The 19,793-nt window shown below is 44.8% G+C and overlaps 1 protein-coding gene across 1 annotated transcript in view; it reads right to left on the reverse strand.

Moving 5' to 3' along the window:
* The window catches only part of LOC128941409 (chromodomain-helicase-DNA-binding protein 1-like), a gene marked incomplete at its 5' end in the record, with an annotated part of 51,173 nt that extends 50,529 nt beyond the window's left edge, over positions 1-644 (reverse strand). Inside the window, one exon of the mRNA XM_054283158.1 lies at positions 605-644. Coding sequence (XP_054139133.1) covers positions 605-644 — 40 coding nt within the window. The remainder of the gene's footprint in view (positions 1-604) is intronic.
* Positions 645-19,793: the final 19,149 nt, after the last annotated feature.

The raw sequence follows: 19,793 nt of genomic DNA on the forward strand, positions 1-19,793 counted from the left end.
GGAACACCGGAAAAGGTGAGCGGTCAAGGGATGGAGGATGGGGAAGGGACTATCAAAAGAAGAGCAGGCCACTCTAAGAGTCCTCCAGCATATTCTTTAATAGAGAAATTAAATATGACCCAGAGGTCCTGAAACAGTTATTAAGGTGGAGTGAGGAGAGAGAATTTTTTGCCAGCCCCAAAAGCGTATTCGATACCCCTGAGTGGGAAAAACTAGGAAATGCGCTCTGGGATGCCGTCAGTGACCGGTTAAAAGAAACCAAGGGGCCTAGCACAACTTAGAAACTTATGATGACAGTGTTGAAGCAGTTAAAAGCAGAAAGAACAGCCGTGGCAGGGGCAGCAGCAGCCCTAGAGCCTAGACGACCCCGCAGCGGCCTTCACGGTGTTTCCGCGAGAGTTTTTCATGGGAGTGGACGCAGTTCTACCCTTACCTTCTGCACCCGCAGAGCTGGAGCTGTAGGCTCAACAGGCAGTGTCAGACAGTACCAACGCGGTCCTACAGCCGGCACTGGCTCCGCAGCCTGCACCGGAACCGAAGAGAATGGAGGTGGATGTGATGCTCCCCCCTGCGGCACCGGGACTATCCGCGGGGTGCCCCGTGGTATCCCCGGAAGAGTTAATAATAGCATCAGGGGGGTGCGTATTTCCCCGTTAGCACCGTCGCCACCTGACTCGCCGCTGCCTAGTCAGCACGGGTATTCAAATGCAGAGCACGGCTATTCAGATGCAAAAAAAGCTTGTGCCACTACGAGGAGAGTGTGGCTGGAGCGAGAGGCAGCCGGCACTGGATGACTAAACACGTGCTAAGATGAGTCAGAACAAAGGGATGTTTATACTAAACTAAAGACTCTGACAAGATTAAATTCTCAAGTCGAAGATTTACTACTCTGGGTAATTTAGAACTTTTCTGAACTCTGGGACTCTGTTGGTGTTCGGCTTTTTGATATTACTGCTAGTAGAGATGGGGTTGCAGCCGTTTTCCATCGGACCTTTCGTGTAATTAATGAGACTATGTCGAACTGCATAGCTAGCAGTTTTATCTCTGGAATTTCTCCGGCGCAATAGCGGCTGCCATCTTTGACCCCCACTGCCAAGCTCACACCACCTTGTAATATTACACCGGAGGAGGCGGGGGAAGGCTAGTTCCAGTGTACTCGTAGCCAGGGATATGGAGCCCACGAGTGACTCCCTCGACCTTATGTGCGAATATAATCGCGTCGGGAATAGCAGTCCTGAATCGGGCAGCAGCCTCCCTGAACTTTTAACCAAAAATCAGAGCCAAAACCCGGGTGTCCCGGTTTCACAACCGGACGGCTGCGCCAAGATCTGTTACATCACTATTGAGCATGCTCCCTTGGAACAAAATGGCAGAGCCTTACAGGGAGTTTCCATACAAAAAAAAAATGGCGGCGCCCTAGAGGAAGATGGTGGCCCCCAGTGCCGAGCATGCGCAGCGCAGTAGATGCCATTTTGTGACCACCGAGACTGCTGAACTCCCGCTACAGTGCCACCTTTGGCCACTTTTATTATTGCAAGCAAAAAGGGAAGATAAGAATTATAGTTATACACGGAAATCCAGGCAGAAGAAACAAATCTACAGGATGCAGCTCAACTATATCCAAAGAAAGAACCAAATTTATTTCCTCCAGATACCAGAGACTTACCAGAGACTTTCTGAATTTTCAATCAAGTGCTCATTGAGAAAAAGCAATCCTGCAAACCCAACCAGCAGGAAGCCCAGAGGGCACAGATACAGAAATAAGACAAGGGATGTCTGAGCCATTAATTTCATCCATAGCCCACCTCACACAAGCCATTGCTACAATGCGAGCAGAAGCCATCAAAACATGCTTCAGATGTGGGAAGCCTGGACACATAAACAAATATTGCTCAGACCCCAGAAAAAAAATAAAGTAACCTAATAGATGTCCCAGATGTAAAAAGGGAAGAGACTATACAAATCAGTGCCATTCTAAATATGACATAGATGGAAATCTTTTACTGGGAAAAGTGTTTCCCAGTGAGTAAAACCACTGTGTGAAGATATAAGTAATGGTAGCAGTGATTTAACCATCCAAAATTTCTCCAAAGACAGAACACTTGGGGAACTTTAACCAGATCCCACTAGCAAAATCATCAGCTGTTTCCTCAATGATTCAAAGTTCTAGGGGTTACTAATAGTGAGCTTATAACTGCTGTTATTTTTGTTTTCTATTGGTAACACCGATGAATAATGACTGTTATTAATATTAAATGAGTGTTTAAAAAATGTTGTCTTAACTTCCTCAGATGCTGCTGATGTATTGATTGTGTAGTGTGAATTCACTGATTTTTGCAATAAGCATTATTTATAAGGTATTGTTATAGTGTTTACAGCTGGCTTTCATATGCTTTACCATCTCTTTGTGTGATCACCTATAAGATGTGTCGTTTCAGGATCCTATTTTTTTTCTTGTTCTCTAGCTGCTTATGTATCTCTTATGCCAGGTTAGCTCTTTGGCTAGTTTCTGCACTAACTCTATGATTTGACCCAATGATGTCTCATAATTTTAAGTATTTTTCAGAGTTATAAGAAAAGATATTTGAGATTAGTTGAAAGCCTTCTCCAGACTGCTATTCTTGTAGCTTTCCTCAGTTATTAATACAGCAGCACTCCAGCAGGGAGTCTAGCTGCAACATTAACTTCTTTTTCTGGGTTTTGTACTGGGTAATCAGTCTCTCATTCAGCTGTATTTCCTCCTCCTTCACACTTTCAGTGTCCAGATACAGATTCGCAGTCCTGTCTGTGACCACTTTCAGATCTTTGAAGAAGAGGTTTGCTGTGTTTGAAGCATCTTTATCCTGAAGGAAACTGCGGAGGGATGCAATTACTAGATGATTTGATTAGTCTTTGACCCTAAGGTTTTTACTCATAACTGCTATTCTTCAGAGCTTTGTTTTAAAATGTATTAAGCGACATCCACCAATCAGAGTTTGGGCTGTGGCCAGGCCCTAGCTCTACCTGGATAGGAAATTTGCCAACAAACACAGATGTTTTCTGCATCAAAACTAGATTCAAGTTGTTTTGGCTTGGCAATTTGACTTTACTAATATGACAGTTGAACCTACTTTTAAAGTGAGCTTGGAGAATCGTTATCCGGACATGATTTTCCAATTCTCTACTGATCTGAGGTTTATCAGCTGTTGCAGAATCTGGGATGACAGTTCAGTGTTATAGTGCTTAGTAATTCTATAATTTCACATGTGTTATTGATTGTGTGTATTATCTGATTAATTCTTAATTGCTGTCAGTTTCTTCTTCACTACATGTATTGTTTTACTCTGATGTTTCCTCATACTCATAACAAAAAAAATTTAGTAATGAAAACTTATGTTGTTATCTTACATATCTCTATACAATTTTGCAAAACAAAACTAATCAATATTCTGTTTCTCATATCAGGACCCATTTTTCACTTCCAGGTCTCATTAGCACTCATTTTCCCCCTCATAAGCTTTTTCCTTTGCATTAACAGGTGGAAGAACTACCTTGGCTATTGAGGCAACCTGTAGAAGGCCTCACAGGTTTTACTGATGCCAGTCAAAAAACGTCTAAAGCAGGCCTTACTTGGCAACACAAATGGCTCAGTGAAATCCTTGAGGGGCTAGAAGGTTCTTTACAAGTTCTTGAGCTACGTGCTGTTATCAGGGTGTTTGAAAAATGGCCCAATGATCCCATTAACATTGTTTCTCATTCTCTCTACATGGTAGGTGTGGTCGAGCACATGGAGCGAGCATTACTGAAAGAAATTCAAAACCAGCGATTGTGGCAACTCTTGTTGCAACTATGGCAGTTACTTAATTCTCGCAAACAGGATTATTTTATTACCCATGTAATATATGTTAGAAATAATTCATGCTATCAAAGAATGTATTTTATAAAGATTGTGAAATCCAAACAAGTCTCTGACCACAAGCAGCCCGAGAGGCGGATGTCTATTCAAACTCCGAAATTCCTGGAGTCAGCCAGATAACAATCGACACTTCAGCCCAAGAATAGACGCACCCAACGCGATGATCACCAGTATCCTGAGTCATCGGAAACCGCCTAAGACCGATCATCGCCCTGCGGATAATATCAATCAAGATAGCCAAAGTTGCCAGAAAGATACATGTGAATATGTGACTTCCCAGGATTCAATCAACGCTGGCTATCAACCAGGAGACGGCCTTTGTCCAGCTCTGCACAGTGAAAGAACCAACTATGAATGTGAAGAGTTACAAAAGAAATTTGGACTCCTTCATCTCTGGCACAATAAACTGTATAAAACCTCGTTGCTAGAAGTGACTCTCGTGAATGGGGGTGGTGATTCGATGCGATAGAGGTCGGATCCAGGTTCACCCAGCACCGATCCTGGGCTCAACGCTGTCTCTGGCTGTGGTGGTTTTGAGGACCGTATTTTGGTCGCGGAAAAAGATAAACAAATCTTTTCACATTTTTATAATTTGGCTTTCGATTGATCATTTATAACAATTCTGGTGACCCCGATGTGATTTGAATTTGGGGTTCAGCAACCCCTTTTCCAGTCAGGAGGCGCCCAGCTGATTTCAGCAGTCTGACAGGATTGGGAGTTCGCGAAACCAATCAAACACTGAACCGAAGCCAGAACCACAGCCAAAGAGGGATAAAAATGGGCCCAGCTCTCGGAAACTCAGAACGATCCAAAGAGGGATCTCCGAGGCTGGGGTGCTTTTTCCTTTTTTCACTTGGTAAATTGGCGTGCACAAAGAATCCATGTGGGAAAGGAACCGTGAGTACCGTGTGGTTGAGTGGGGTGTGATCGAGTGTGTGTGTGAGCCTTTATTCTATCACAAAGCAAATGTGGACCCCACGATTGCAGTTCCACTCTCCTGAGAGGGACGTGGTCGGTCAAGGGGGAAGCGAGCACTTTTTCTTATCACATGTGGGACCTGAGATCGTAGGGAGTTCAGGGCATTGATCACGGTTGGGTCGGGAAGGGAAAAAGACGTTCCCAAAATATTTTGGGAGACGGTCTGCCTTCTGATCCGGAGAATCAAGTAAGAGAGCTCGAAACCAGTTGAAAGACCCAGGGAACGGTTCTCCACGTTGCTGAATAAACTGGCAGTGTTTCGCAAACTTAGGAAATCGACATCGGACAGAGACTTGGGACTCGCGTTGAGAATCCCAGCCGAAGGAGACAAGGCGAGAAAATTAGCAAATGGGTTTTTTGGGAAAATGGGGTTGAGAAAGAGTAAGTTCCAGAAAAAGCCCCAAGAAAAACCTCCCCGAAATCCCGGGAACGTTCTGTCTGAAATCCCGAGGGAAAGCCCGTTGGGATGGATGTTAGAACATTGGGATGACAGCCCCAGGAGGGTGGGAAAGTCCAAGGAAAAGATGATCGTGAAATACATAGTTTGGCCGGTGTTGGGCACTTTCGAGATGTGGATGTGCGAATCCCTGTACGACCACATAGTCGATCACCACCCGCAGGACTTTGAGGAAATTGAGTATGCCAAGATGTGGAAGTACGCTTGTTCAGGGTTATACCCGATCAGAGCTCTCAGACGCTCGGCAGACCGGGGCAAGTAGTGGGAACCACTGGACAACCTTCCACCTCCCTACCTTGTCCCTCCACCCCAGCCCACACCAGCCCAAGTACCTCCGGTGCCTGCGTTGCCTCCCGAGGCATCGATCCCGCAGGGACAGGCTTCGGTGCCGCCGCTCCCACTGGAGCTGGCCGCGGCACCTTCTCTCCCACGTGGACAGGCAACGGCGCCTCTGTTCCCATGCGAGCAGCCCCAGCCACTGACCCTCCCCAAGACCAAGGAAAACCAGGTATTTTTCCCAAAGAAAGCCAGCTCTACTCTGGCCCATCGAACAAAGCGGAGAACAAGGAGGGCAACCACTGGAGACAGTGATGATGAGGAGGAAAAGCCCGATCTCTTCCTTTACGGGAAGTACCGAGGGCTCCGGGAATTATCGGCTTCGTACATGCACCGATTGACACCGGGGATGTGAGGGCTTTCAAGAAAGAAATGGGGAAATTCATGGACGATCCTTTGAGGGTGGCGGAAAGACTAAATGAATTTCTAGGAACCAGCACCTACACATACGAGGATCTCAATGTGATCCTGAGGTTGCTGTTCAACAATGAGGAGAGAGAAATGATCAGACAAGCCGCGATCAGGGACTGGGAAAACAGGAATCCCCAGGGGGAGCTGGGAGATCAGAGGTGGCCGGACCAAAAGCTGTCTTGGAGCACCCAGATGGAGGAAGGGAGGCAGAAAATTATAAATTTGAGAAATATGATAATACAAGGTATCAGGGAGGCGGTGCCGAAGGGACAAAATATGAGTAAAGTACTCAGGGAATGTCAGGGAAAGGATGAAACCCCCACAGAATGGCTGGAAAAGCTCCGAAAGAGCCTGAGAATGTATTACGGGATGGACCTCGACTCTCCGATTGGGCGGTTTTGCTGAAAACTCAGTTTGTGGCGAAATCATGGGAAGACATAAGGAAGAAATTAGAAAAGATAGATGGATGGCAAGACAGGGAATTGCAAGAGTTGCTCTGGGAAGCCCAAAAGATCTACATGAGAAGAGACGAAGGAAAGCAGAAGATACAAGTGAAAGTGCTGGTGGCTGCAGTAAGGGAAGCACAGAAACAGGAACAGGTCAGAGACTCGGCAAAAACGGTGCCAGTAAAGAAGCAGAATCCTTCCCAAGGAAAGGGTTCGAACAACCAGAAAAAGGACATCAAGTGCTACTACTGCAAGCAAAAAGGACACATTTGAAAGAATTGTCCCAACAAGGTCAAGGATCAAACGATGTTTCAGGAAGATTAGGGGTGTCAGGGGCTTTTCAGTTTGGGGTCCAGAACACTGAGGGAGCCCTTGATAAAATGGAGTAGGACCCCACAGGCAGGAAATTTGGTTTTTAGTAGATTCTCGGGCTGAATGGACCACGGTGCAGCAGTTACCACGAGGGTGCTCTCTGAACGATGATGCAATGATGGTAATTGGAGCAAAGGGGGAACCTTTTAAGGTTCCGATCATAAAGAATGTCGAAATAGAGACAGAAACTAAAAAGTGTATAGGAAATATGTTATTAATAAAAGATGCAGACTTTAATTTGCTGGGACGGGATTTGATGGTGGCATTGGAAATTGGTTTAGCAGTAGAAGATTCCCAGAGCAAGGTGAGATTGTATAAACTCACCACCCAGGATGAGGAGAAAACTGATCCAAAGGTTTGATATGTCCAAGGGGAGGCCGGGAGGCTGGACATAGAGCCAATCCACATTGAAATTGAAAGACCAGGAGATCCCATTCGGGTCAAAGACTACCCCATCCCCATGGAAGGGAGGAAGGGACTGAAACCAGTGATTGACGAATTGATAAAGAAAAGAACGTTGGAGCTGTGCATGTCCCGGCACAACACCCCGATTTTGGCAGTGCGAAAGACAGATGGAAGCTACAGGCTAGTGCAGGATTTAAGGGCTGTGAATCAAAGGACTAAGACACTGTTCCCCATGGTCTTGAACCCTTACACCCTGCTGAATAACATCTCTCCTGGCTGTGCACACTGAAGATTAGTACTAAGAAAAAGGTTTTAGATTTTAGAAGAACAAATTTCAGCTTGTTTGGAGCTCAGTTGTGAGGGATTCCATGGGAAGCTTCCGTGGAGGATAAAGGACCTAGCGAGTGCTGGAAGCTTTTCAAGAAAACTTTCATGGAAGCACAAAAACAGTTCGTCCCCTTTAAAGGTAAGGGAAGTAGGTGAAGCAAAAGACAAGACCCCCTTGGCTTAATTGAAAGCTTTTTGAGTCTGCTCAAAACCAAAAGAGAAACATACCAGAGATGGAAAAGCCAATGAATACACCTTGAGAGCTACAAGGGCATTGCCAGGGTGTGCAGAGATTCAGTTAGAAAAGCAAAAGCTCAGCTTGAATTGAAATTGACCAGACATATCAAAAGCTACAAGGAGGGGCTCTTCAGGTCTGTAAACAACAAGCAGAAACAGAAGGAAAATATTGGCCCGTTGTTAAACAGGAGAGATTAATTAGTCACCAACAACACTGAAAAGGCAAAGGTTCTCAACACTTTCTTCACCTCTGTCTTTACCAACACTGATGGGCCCCAGGATCTGGGAACAAGAATCCAGGTGGATGCAAACACAGACTCACCGGCAGTGAAGGAAGAGTTGGTATGTGAACTATTACAGGAGCTTGACCCTGACAATTTATGGGCCCTGAAAATATCCACCTGAGGGTGTTAAGAGCTGGCTGATATTGTTGTGAGGCCACTCTCCATGATCTTTGAGAAGTTGTGAGGACTGGGGAATCTGAAGAAGGCTAATGTCATCCCCATCTACAAGAAGTGCTTAAAGGACAATCCAGGAAGTTATGGGCCCATCAGTCTTACTTCAGTTCCTGGGAAAGTTATGGAACAAATCTTCCTGGGGCCTATCACAAGTCAGATGAAACATGTGATTGGGAAAAGCCAGCACAAGGACAAGTTGTCCTTGACAAACCTGATAGCCTTCTCTGACAAAGTAACCTGCTCAGTTGATGTGAGGCAAGCAATGAACACTGTCTACCTGGATTTCCCCAAGGTTTTCAATATGTTTTCCTAGTCTCCTCCTAGAGAAACTGATGTGTTATGGTCTAGACAAGTGGTCTGTGAGGTGAGTGGGGAACTGGCTGACAGGCCACACCCAGAGGGTGATGGTAAATAGTTCCTTTTCAAACTGGCAATCTGTCACAAGTAGGGTCCCCCAGGGATCGATATTGGGCCCATTGCTGTTTAATATCTTCATAAGTGATCTGGAGGATGGGATGAAGTGTACCCTGATGAAGTGTGCCAATGATACCAAACTGAGTGGGGAAGTGGACACATGGGAAGGGAGAACCACCCTGCAGGAAAACCTGGATAGGCCGGAAGAGTGGACTAACAAGAACCTTATGAAGTTCAACAAGGACAAATGTAAGGTCTTGCACCTGTGAAAACATAATCCAGGGGTGCAGCACAGGCTGGGAAAGGGACCTGGGGGTCCTGGTGGACAATGAGCTCAACATGAGTGAACAGTGAGCTGCTGTGGCAGAGTCAACAGGATGCTGAGTCGCATAAACAAGGGCCTCACCAGCAGAGATAAAGAAGTCATTATCCCACTCTACTCAGTGCCTTGTCAGGACTCACCTGGAATACTGTGTTCAGTTTTGGTCCTTGCTATATGAAAAAGATGTGGACAGGCTCAAGAGGGTCTACAGAAGGGCCACAAAGATCATCAAAGAACTGTGAAACCTGCCATATGAGGAAAGGCTGAGAGAACTGGGTTCTGAGGAAAGGCTTAGGGGGAGACCTTATCACCATGCTCTAATATTTAAAGGGTGGTGACAAAGAAAACAGAGACTCCCTTTTTACATGGAAAAGAGGAGGGGAGGTAATGGGTACAAGTTACTCCTGGGGACATTCTGATTGGATACAAGAGGAAAATTTTTCACAATGAGAAAAATCAGCTACACCATGTCAATTCACCACCAGAGCATCTCTTTCTAGCAGTTTGCTTATGCAGCTATAACTTCACTGGGATATATATGTACTTGGCTTTTTATTTTTGTTTCACTTGTCTAGTGCTGACCTAGTAAAAATTTAACAGTCATTACCTCTTAGTATCACCTAAGCAGGGCCCAGATTCCCCCGTCTCAGGACATGACTGTAGCTTTTTTTTTTTTTTTTTTTTTTTTGCTACAGTATTTTAGCTAATGAATTCATGAACGAAAAACTTGTTCTCCTCCCCCAGCCTCCCCACATTTTACAACAAACACAAAATTACTGGCACACTAAGGGGTTAAAAAGCAGTAATGAAGAGCAGCCTTCTTTTCTCCCTAACACAGATACATTAAGCAACCCTTAGTTATTAAAAATGAATATATATCTCTAATCCCTGTCAGGGGATTACTTAAGAACCTCTACCACATGAGCAGTAATTCCGGTGCTAACCCTAGGAGGAAGGAGGGAATTATTTAAGAAAAGGTACACAGTTACACACATGCATGTGTTCATAAAAAGCCCATACATCTATCATCTCCTTACAAATAGAGGAGGAACTAAAGAAGCAGCAATTTCAAAACTTCACTTTAAATGCTACTACATTGATTTTGAAATTCTTTGATTTTCGCACAATTCAAAAAATGGTACAAAGCAGCAGTATGAGCTATCACAGCTGAAGCCAAGCACTTTGAAAACAGTGTCTTGGTCCTGAAACAATATATTTGCCTGCTGGTGAGTGATGCTCTACAAGAACAGCTTATTTTGACATTGCTACTAATGCCCTCTCCAACCTTCCCCCAACACAGCACCCCCCTTAGTGCTGTCAGTGCAGTCTGTAGAAGAAACAGATTCAGCTTTTAAAAAACATCCTACCAACTTACAGACACCACACAACAGTGCAACAAGTGAGCACAGTTGAACAGGATAATATTTCTTAAGACTGCTGTCGTGAAGCAAAGTATAAACCAGTTCAAAACAATACAGAATTTAGGAAAAATAAATACATTTCAAGCACAAAGTGGTTTTGTTGGTGGATTTTGGTTTTTTCAATTTTAGCACATGCATAAACATTCCACATTGCATCATGACAGACTTCAGTTGCTTTTCCAAGTGCTTAAAATGCTACACAGTCTAATACCTTTTCCCCTTTCTTCAAGGAAGATTACTGACATAACTGCAACAACAAAAAAACCACAAACCCAAACAACCACCAAACCAAAAAAACCAAAACTACTCTAGAACCCATTACACTGCAATATCTATCAGCATCACTCTAAGTTCAGAGAACTTATTTGCCATAGCTTTAAAAATCTGTTTGAGTTTTTAAAGCTTGTAGGAAAAAACATACAAAATCCTCAAGTCCAAGAGTTAAAACAGCACTGCCATTTAAAAGGTAAATTCATGGAAACAATAGCTGTGAGGTAGTCATATTTTAACATCCTAGTCACATTTTCTTTTCCTCCTTTGCCTATGGGCTTCTTTGATTTCCCCGACATTATCTGTGGTGTAGCATACAAGCAATTCCTCCTCTAACTGAAGAGCTTTAAATATTATCTGATGATATCCAGCCAGGGATCTGTGTTGGTTTTGGCTGGGGAAGAGTTGATTTTCTTCATAGTAGCTAGTATGAAGCCATGTTTTGGATTTGTGATCAAAACAGTGTTGATAATTCAGGGATATATTTGTTATTGAAGAGTAGTGCTTACACAGAGTCAAGGTCTTTTCTGCTTCTAGAACCACCCTGCTGGTGGGAGTGCACAAGAAGTTGGGAGGGGACACAGCCAGAATAGCTGACCCCAGCTGACCAAAGGGATATTCCATACCGTATGACATCATGCTCAGCAGATAAAGCTGGGGGAAGAAGGAGGAAGGGGGAACATTCAGAAGGATGGTGTTCTGTATTCCCAAGTCACCACTGCACATGATGGAGTCCTGCTTTCCTGGGGATAGCTGAACACCTGCCTACCCATGGGAAATGGTGAATGAATTCCTTGTTTTGCTTTGCTTGTGTACATGGCTTTTCTTTCCCTATTAATCTGTCTTTATCTCAACTGATGTGTTTTCTCACTTTTACCCTTCTGATTGAAGCCCCCATTCCAGGGAAAAGTGAGCCAACAGCTGTGTGGTGCTTGGTTGTCAACTGGGGTTAAACCACAACAGTCCTTTCTGATACCACACGTGGGGCTTGAAGGGTTTGTAATAATGACAGATTGACTAGGATATGCTAGATCGAATTTATAGCTGTTATTGCTGTTTAGCTATTAATAGACAGGCTCCTGTGCTTGCCGTGGTACTTGTTTGCCTCACTGTATATTAGTCTACTGCTCGTTAGTGGATGCTTTTTCATAGAATTATATAAACATTTAAGTTGGAAAAGACTTCAAAGATCATAGAGTCCAACTATTAACCTAACACTGATCAGTCCACCACTAAGCCATGTCCTTTAGTGCCACATCCACACGGCTTTTAAATACCTCCAGGGATGGGGACTCAACCACTTCCCTGGGCAGCCTCTTCCAATGCTTGACCACCCTTTCAGGGAAGAAATTTTTTCTAATATCCAATCTAAACCTCTCCTGGCACAACTTGAGGCCATTTCCTCTTGTCCTATCCCTTGTTATTTGAGAGAAGAGATCAACTCCCACCTTGCTCCAGCCTCCTTTCAGGTAGTTGTAGAGAGCAATAAGGTCTCCCCATAGCCTGCTTTTCTCCAGGCCAAACACCCCCAGCCCCCTCAGCCGCTCCTCATAAGACTTGTGCTCCAGCCGCTTTTCCAGCTACATTACCCTTCTGTGGACACACTCCAGCACCTCAATGTCTTTCTTGTCGTGAGGGGCCCAAAACTGAACACAAGATTCAAGGTATGGCCTCACCAGTGCCGAGTACAGGGGGACTATTGCTTCCCTGGTCCTGCTTCCCGCATTATTTTTGATACAAGCCAGGATGCCATTGGCCTTCTTGGCCACCTGGGCACACACTGGCTCACGTTCAGCTGGCTGCCGACCAGCAGCCCCAGGGCCTTTTCTGCCAAACAGCTTTCCAGCCACTCTTCCCCAAGCCTGTAGCATTGCGGGGGGTTGTTGTGACCCAAGCGCGGGACCCAGCACTTGGCCTTGTTGAACTGAATACCATTGGTCTTGGCCCATCAATCCAGCCTGTTCAAATCCCTCTGCAGAGCCTTCCCACCCAACTTGGCGTCATCTGCAAACTTACTGAGGGTGCACTCAATGCCCTCATCCAGATCATCCATAAAGATATTAAACAGGACTGGACTCAATACTGAGCCCTGGAGAACACAACTAATGACTGGGCACCAGCTGGATGTAACTCCATTCACCACCACTCTCTGGGCTTAACCATCCAGCCAGTTTTTTACCCAGCAAAGAGTGCATCCATCTGAGCCATTGAGCAGCCAGTTTCTCCAGGAGAATGCTGTGGGAAACAGTGTTAGAGGCTTTACTAAAGTTTAGATAGACAACATCCACAGCCTTTCCCTCATCAACTAAGCAGGTCACCCTGTCAAAGAAGGAGACCAGGTTACTCAAGCCTTTCATAAACCAATGCTGACTGGACCTGATCACCTGGTTGCCTCTGACATGATGGCACTCAAGATGATCTGCTCTATAACCTTCCCCAGCAGCAAGGTAAGACTGACAGGCCTGTAGTTCCCCGGATCCTCCTTCTGGCCCTTCTTGCAGATGGGCATCACATTCGCTAACCCCCAGTCAATTGGGACCTCTCCGGATAGCCAGGACTGCTAGGTAAATGGTTGAAAGTGGCTTGGCGAGCTCTTCTTCCAGCTCCCTCAGTACCCTTGGGTGGATCCCATCTGGCCCCATAGACAAGTAGTGTAGCAGGTTACTGACCATTTCCCCTTGGACTATGGTGGCTTCATTCTGTTACTTGTTGCAGTGTGCTGCAACATCCTGTTTTAAACTTCCCAGCCCCTTCCCAGGTGTGGCAATACCCCTCTCCCTTCCCCCTCGCTCCCTTGCTGAGTGAGTTCTGTCAATCAGTTTTAACATTCCAGCAAGGCCATCGTGTGGTTGGTCAAGTTCAAAGGATGCAATACAGGCCTGGGGGTCATTGGCCTGTCTATGTGTCTCTCGTCCCCTGAGACCCTCCTCCTCCCACCTGGTTGGTGCTCACCTGTCCCTTCCCCTCCCCCTGTCCCTGGGCTTAAATTGATCCCCGACCATGTGCTCGGGATTCTGTTGAAGCTGTTACCTAAGATTCAGACGTCTGTGACCATGGAATAAACTCTGGATATTAACCCTCCAGCAGAATCCATCTCCTTTTCTCCTCACCATCGCTTGAAGCCTTTCCACCAGAGGTAAACTGAGTTTCTAACCTTGCCTGGACTTGTTCCAGTGCCTGCTGCCACATACAGCCAGCCAAAGGTGTCTCTGAGGTGAAATACCACAGTTGCCGCCTTTGGCCAGCAGCAAGGGTCAGACAAGCCCAGGCACAATCTACCTGGTAATATTGGGATTCCTATTCCAATAGGTACTCATCCCTGTCAGGGAGCTGAGTACCTGGAGAACAACTGGTCTTACTATTAAAGACTGAGGCAAAGAAGGCATTAAGTATGTCAGCCTTTTCCTCATCCTTTGTCACTATGTTTCTCCCTGCATCCAATAAAAGATGGAGATTATCCTTAGCCCTCCTTTTGTTGCTGATGTATTTGTAAAAACATTTTTATTGTCTTTTACGGCAGTATCCAGATTAAGTTCTAGTCAGGATTTGGCCATTCTAATTTTCTCTGTGCATTACCTCACAACATCCTTGTAGTCCTCTTGAGTTGCCTGCCCCTTCTTCCAAAGTTCCTAAACTCTGTTTTTGTTCTGAGTTCCAGTCAAAGCTCTCTGTTCAGCCAGGCTAGCCTTCTTCCCCACTGGCTCAGATTTCAGAACATAGGAATGGCCTGCTCCTGAGCCTTTAAGATTTCCTTCTTAAAGCACATGGATGTGTCCTTCCTGGACTCCTTTGTCCTTCAGGACTGCCTCCCAACAGACTCTGTCAATCAGGCCCCTAAACAGGCCAAAGCCTGCCCTCCACAAGTCCAAGGTGGTAGTTCTGCTGACCCCCGTCCTTACTTCTCCAAGACTCAAAAACTCTTTTATCGTTTTGTGACCGCTGTGCCCAAGATGGCCTCTAACCATCACATCGCCCACCAGTCCTTCTCTGTTCACATACAAGAGGTACAGCCTCTCCTAATTGGCTCACTCACCAACTGTGTCAGGAGGTTTTCTTCCACACACTCCAGGAACCTCCTAGACTGTTTCCTCTTTGCTGTATTGTATTTCCAGCAGACATCTGGTAAGTTGAAATCCCACATGAGAACAAGGGCTAGTGATTCTCAGACTTCTCCCAGCTGTTTATAGTATATTTCATCTGCCTCTTCATTCCATAACAGACTCCCATCAGATCTGCCTTGTTGGCCTTTCCCCTTAATACTGACACTTAAATGCTCAACCCTATCAGTGCCATTGTTAAGCTCTAGACAATCAAAGCACTCCCTAATATACAGGGCTACCCCACCTTCCTTGCCTGTTCCTTCTGAAGTGTTTATAGCCATTCATTGCAGCGCTCCAGCTGTGCGAGTCATTCCATCATGTGTCCGTGATGGCAACTATGTCATAGTTTTCCTGCTGCACAATGGCTTCCAGTTCCTCCCGTTTGTTGCTCATGCTGTGTGCATTGGTGTAGATGCACCTCAGTTGGACTATTCTCAGGCGCATCTGTAGTTTATAACACATCAATAACCCTTGTGTCTTTGCTGCCACATGGATCTCCATCCCCTACCTCCACTAAGACTGCAGACCAAAGGACCTCACTAGTTTCTTAAACACTGGCATGTTGCCTCCAGGCTTATCTCTAGTGAGCCTGGGTTTATCTCTTTCTCCCTTGCAATCTAGTTTAAAGCTCTTTCAATGAGCCTTGCTAACTCCTAGGCAAAGATCTTTTTTCCCCTTTGACACAGGTGTACCCCATCTGTTGCCCACAGGCCTGGTGTCACAGACCGACCCATGATCAAAGAACTCAAAATTCTGCCAGTGACACCAGGCTTGGAGCCAGGTACTGATCTTCTGGCTCTTTCTGTTTCTTCCCTCATCATTCCCTGTGACTGGAAGGATAGAGAAAAATATTACTTCTGCTCCTGATCCCTTAACCAGTTGTCCCAAGGCCCTGAAGTCTCTCTTGATTGCCCTCAGACTTCCTGTTGCAACTTCATTGCTGCCTACCTGAAAACTTAATAATGGGTGATAATTTGAGGGCCGTACCAGGGCAGGAAGCTTTCTCTTCACATCTTTAACCTGGGTCCCAGGGAGGCAGCAGACTTCCCTAAGAAGTGGGTCTGGTCTGCATATGGGGCCTTCTGTTCTGTTCCCTTCATAAGGGAGTCTCCTATGACAACAACCTGTTTACTTTTCTTTATGGAAGCGGTTTTGATGCAGGGCATAGGCTGACTTAACCTCAGCAACACATCCATACTAGATGAACTATTGTCCTCATTATCGTTCAGCTCCACTTGCAGAGCCTCGTATCCATTATGCAATGGCACTTGGGAAGGTGGGGCAGTCACAGAGGAGATGCACTTGCTGCGCTGGGCAGGCACTTGCCTCCACTGGCCCCTATTCCTTATGTCACCATGTTCAGCTGGGAGGAGAGAGGATAGGGAATCCTCCATATCATGCACCCTGTCTACCTGTCAGGCCTGTCCCAGGGAAGGTAGGGTGCGATTCCAGTAATCTCTCTCTCTCACACTCCCTGATACTCCTCAACCTATTCACTTCCTGCCAAAGTTCTGCCACTAAGTAGAGGAGTTCCTTTACCAGGGCTCACCTCCCACAGGTGTGCTCACTACTGATGCCCAGTACTGGCATAAGAGCAGGGCACACCCTGCAGCCTGATACATGTTCCCACCGCACCTCTGGGCAGCTGTGTCAGTCACAGTGGGTACAGAGTTTAGAGAGGCCATAGCTTTCTACCAGGTAGTACGATTGCTCTCTGGAGCACCTCAAAGCATGTAGCCATGGATGAGCTCACAAAAGAGCAGGTACACCCCTGGAGGACCTGAAGCCATGGGTAAGGCTTTGTTGGAACAAGTATACCCTTAAGGGACTGCAGTCTGTGGATAAGTCCAAGCCAGAACAGGGGCAAGGAGAGGAGTTCATTGCAATATTAAACCCTAGAACCCGGTCCAAAGGGACCAGTGGTGGAGACTGTAGCGGAAATACCTTTAAAATGTTGCAACCTAATATTTGAGTTGCCTGTTATAGGAATTACTATAGCAGGAATCACCTGAACCAATGGAAGAGAAGTCTTACAAGAAGCAGTTGTAGTGCAGAAGTGACCTGACCTGAACTGACCTTGGTGCCCAGTAGCTGCATCCAACACAGCATTTCTGTCCTGAGTGACCACTATAGCAGATGGAGCCCAAAGTCATGGACTAAATGAACTCGGTAGACATTTGTGGACATTTTGCAGGGGTGGTCCATAGACTAAGGGAATGATAGGTGTATTGTATCAAATGATGGAAAGGGAGGTGGTGGTTAATGAGGATATATTGGCTAGTGTGGAACCTGACCATGATATAAATGGTATGGAATAAGGGGTGGAGAATGTGCTGGTTTTGGCTGGGATAGAGTTAATTTTCTTCATAGTAGCTAGTATGGAGCTATGATTTGGATTTGTGCTGTAAATAGTGTTGATAACAGAGGGATGTTGTTGTTATTGCCGAGCAGTGCTTACACACGGCCAAGGCCTTTTCTGCTTCTCACACCATCCCACCAGAGAGGATGCTAGGAGTGCACAAGAAGTTGGGAGGGGACACAGTCGGGACAGCTGACCCCAACTACACCAACTACCTGGAGATGGATGAACATCTGCCTGCTGATGGGAAGTGGTGAATGAATTCCTTGTCTTGCTTTGCTTGTGCACATGGCTTTTGCTTTCCCTATTAAACTGCATTTATTGCAACCCATGAGTTTTTTTCATTTTTACCCTTCGGATTCTCTCCCTCATCCCACCAGGGGAGGGTGAGTGAGCGGCCGTGTGGTGCTTAGTTGCCGGCTGGAGTTAAACAACAACAGGGCCATAATTTGTCTAACTTTTCTCACAATGAATAATGCCTATTAACACAAAATAATACCACTGACCTCTTACAAGATTAATCCCTTGAACTGGCACTACTAATTACTGAGATTCTGGCATTGCATCTCTAGCTTTAGGATGCAAGGAACATTAGAACTACAATATTTCTTCAACCAAAGACTCAGAATGCTGTCATAGTAACCTGCTACCCAGTGCTGTTACATAAATATAATCTCATATAATCAGCAATTATGATCCTCTGCTCTCCAGAGTTCCTCTTACATAAAAAGACAAGCAAAGTACTTCATCTACTGCCCCCTTCTCTTCCTGTACAGTCCAGGGTCAGTGCCTTTTCTTTAGATGCTTTTATTTGAAACAGTTTGAAACAGTTCAGCAAAGGGTGAAAGAGGACACCACACTCATCCTGTTGGACACCTGAAGTAGCCTAAAAGAGAGAGTTTGAGTACAATACAACCAGCCTTTTTTCCCCTCCTCTTTCAAAAAAATCTACTTGAAACTGGAAGGTAGGAGGCAATCTTCAGACACTTAAGCTTAAATTAGAACCTTCCTGGTTTTCCCTCACCCTTTCTGAATATACTCAAGAGACTGGTAGAAAAACCATACATACCTTACATATAATGAGAGAAAGAGACAATGTACAAGACTTAATTTTCATTTACTATTCACCTGTGTTGGTCAATTTACCCTATCCCAATTTTCATATTATGTCTTCCCTTTACACTGCTCTTGCATTGCTGCCCTCTTACAACCAACTCTATCCTGTGGTGTAATTTGCTTCCCCCCCTTCTTCATTGATCAATGTGCTTCCAAGAGACCAAACATCAACACAAACTATAAACACTGTCAAGATGAGAAATGGAAGAACTCTAGCTCTAAAACAATAGGGCAAGGCAAATTAAGCTACAGAATAAAGATGCTGTTAATATCATGTATACAGAAAGGGAATATTCAGTATTTGCTGTTGAAGAGCGTTTCTGCTCTTTTAAATACTTAATTCTGTTAGCCAAAACAGAACTCCTGCATTTGTAAGTCCCTCTTTCAAACATGTCATATAAGCCTTCCTTCTCCGTGCTTCAAACATTTTTTTTACATTATAGATATAAAACCCAGTAAAATTGAAACAGCATTATTTGATAAAATATATTCTTGAAATAAGAAACCGTACATTACATACACTGTACTTTGTTCAATTAGAAAAAAGCCACAAACAATACAACAACCAAACCCAAAACCAACAACACTAAACAAAGACAGGAATGCATGAGATTGTACAAAACAGTTACAGGACCATCATCACGGGACCATGAAAAAAAAAAAGAAGAAGCAAAAGTGATGGATAAAGCAAGAATGACCGCTTCAATGCTATTGAAGTGAGACTACTTCTCTACTATGCAAACAAATTAATGCAATGATGCTGAAGTTAACTGACAGTGCTAATCTACTGTAGTCGGCATGCAGGAATATATACCAAGAGTTAATAGCATGCTCTCAGGATGGGATTTCTACATGAAAAATTATCATTTTATGTATGTTGGCAAACCAATGTAAAGTCTGCAGAGAGCATCTTCCAGGATATGTAGTAAATAAACTTCTCACACCCCCAGCCTTTGAGTCAAATAGTTGCATTTGTACAGCAGCATATGGGAAATCTGACTTGGTATGAAAGTTTGATACTGTCTCTGGATATTCTCATTATATTTAAGAGCAATTTAAGAGAGATCCACAAAAGCAATATTTACTTTCAAACTATTTTACAAGAAAAGCAAAATAGCTTACTGAGACTACCAAGAAATAATTGCTTGCACCTGATAATTTTTCAAATCCCAATTGTGGTAGTGCTTCCCCCTCCAGCCACACTATGATCTGAGAAATGCTCGTTAGGCCTTGGCCTTGATGAACAGCACCTGGACTAAGCTCCTCTTGAGCTTATCAGAAACACTGTCTGCTCCCAGGAACTTGTGCTGTCTAACAAGCTCCTGTTTTTTAACAGCCTTGGAAACTTATTTTTCTTGCCTGAATTACAACCCAAATAGAATAACACTTTCGTTATCAAACTTTCAAAGAAAGTTACTGACCCGAATTGCAGCCAGGATGGAAAATTACTATGACTAAAGCCCACTCTC

This window comes from Melozone crissalis, unplaced genomic scaffold (assembly GCF_028551555.1).
Source record: "Melozone crissalis strain CALT ecotype California unplaced genomic scaffold, PUWL_Pcris_2 ptg000035l_1, whole genome shotgun sequence".
NCBI lineage: Eukaryota > Metazoa > Chordata > Aves > Passeriformes > Passerellidae > Melozone > Melozone crissalis.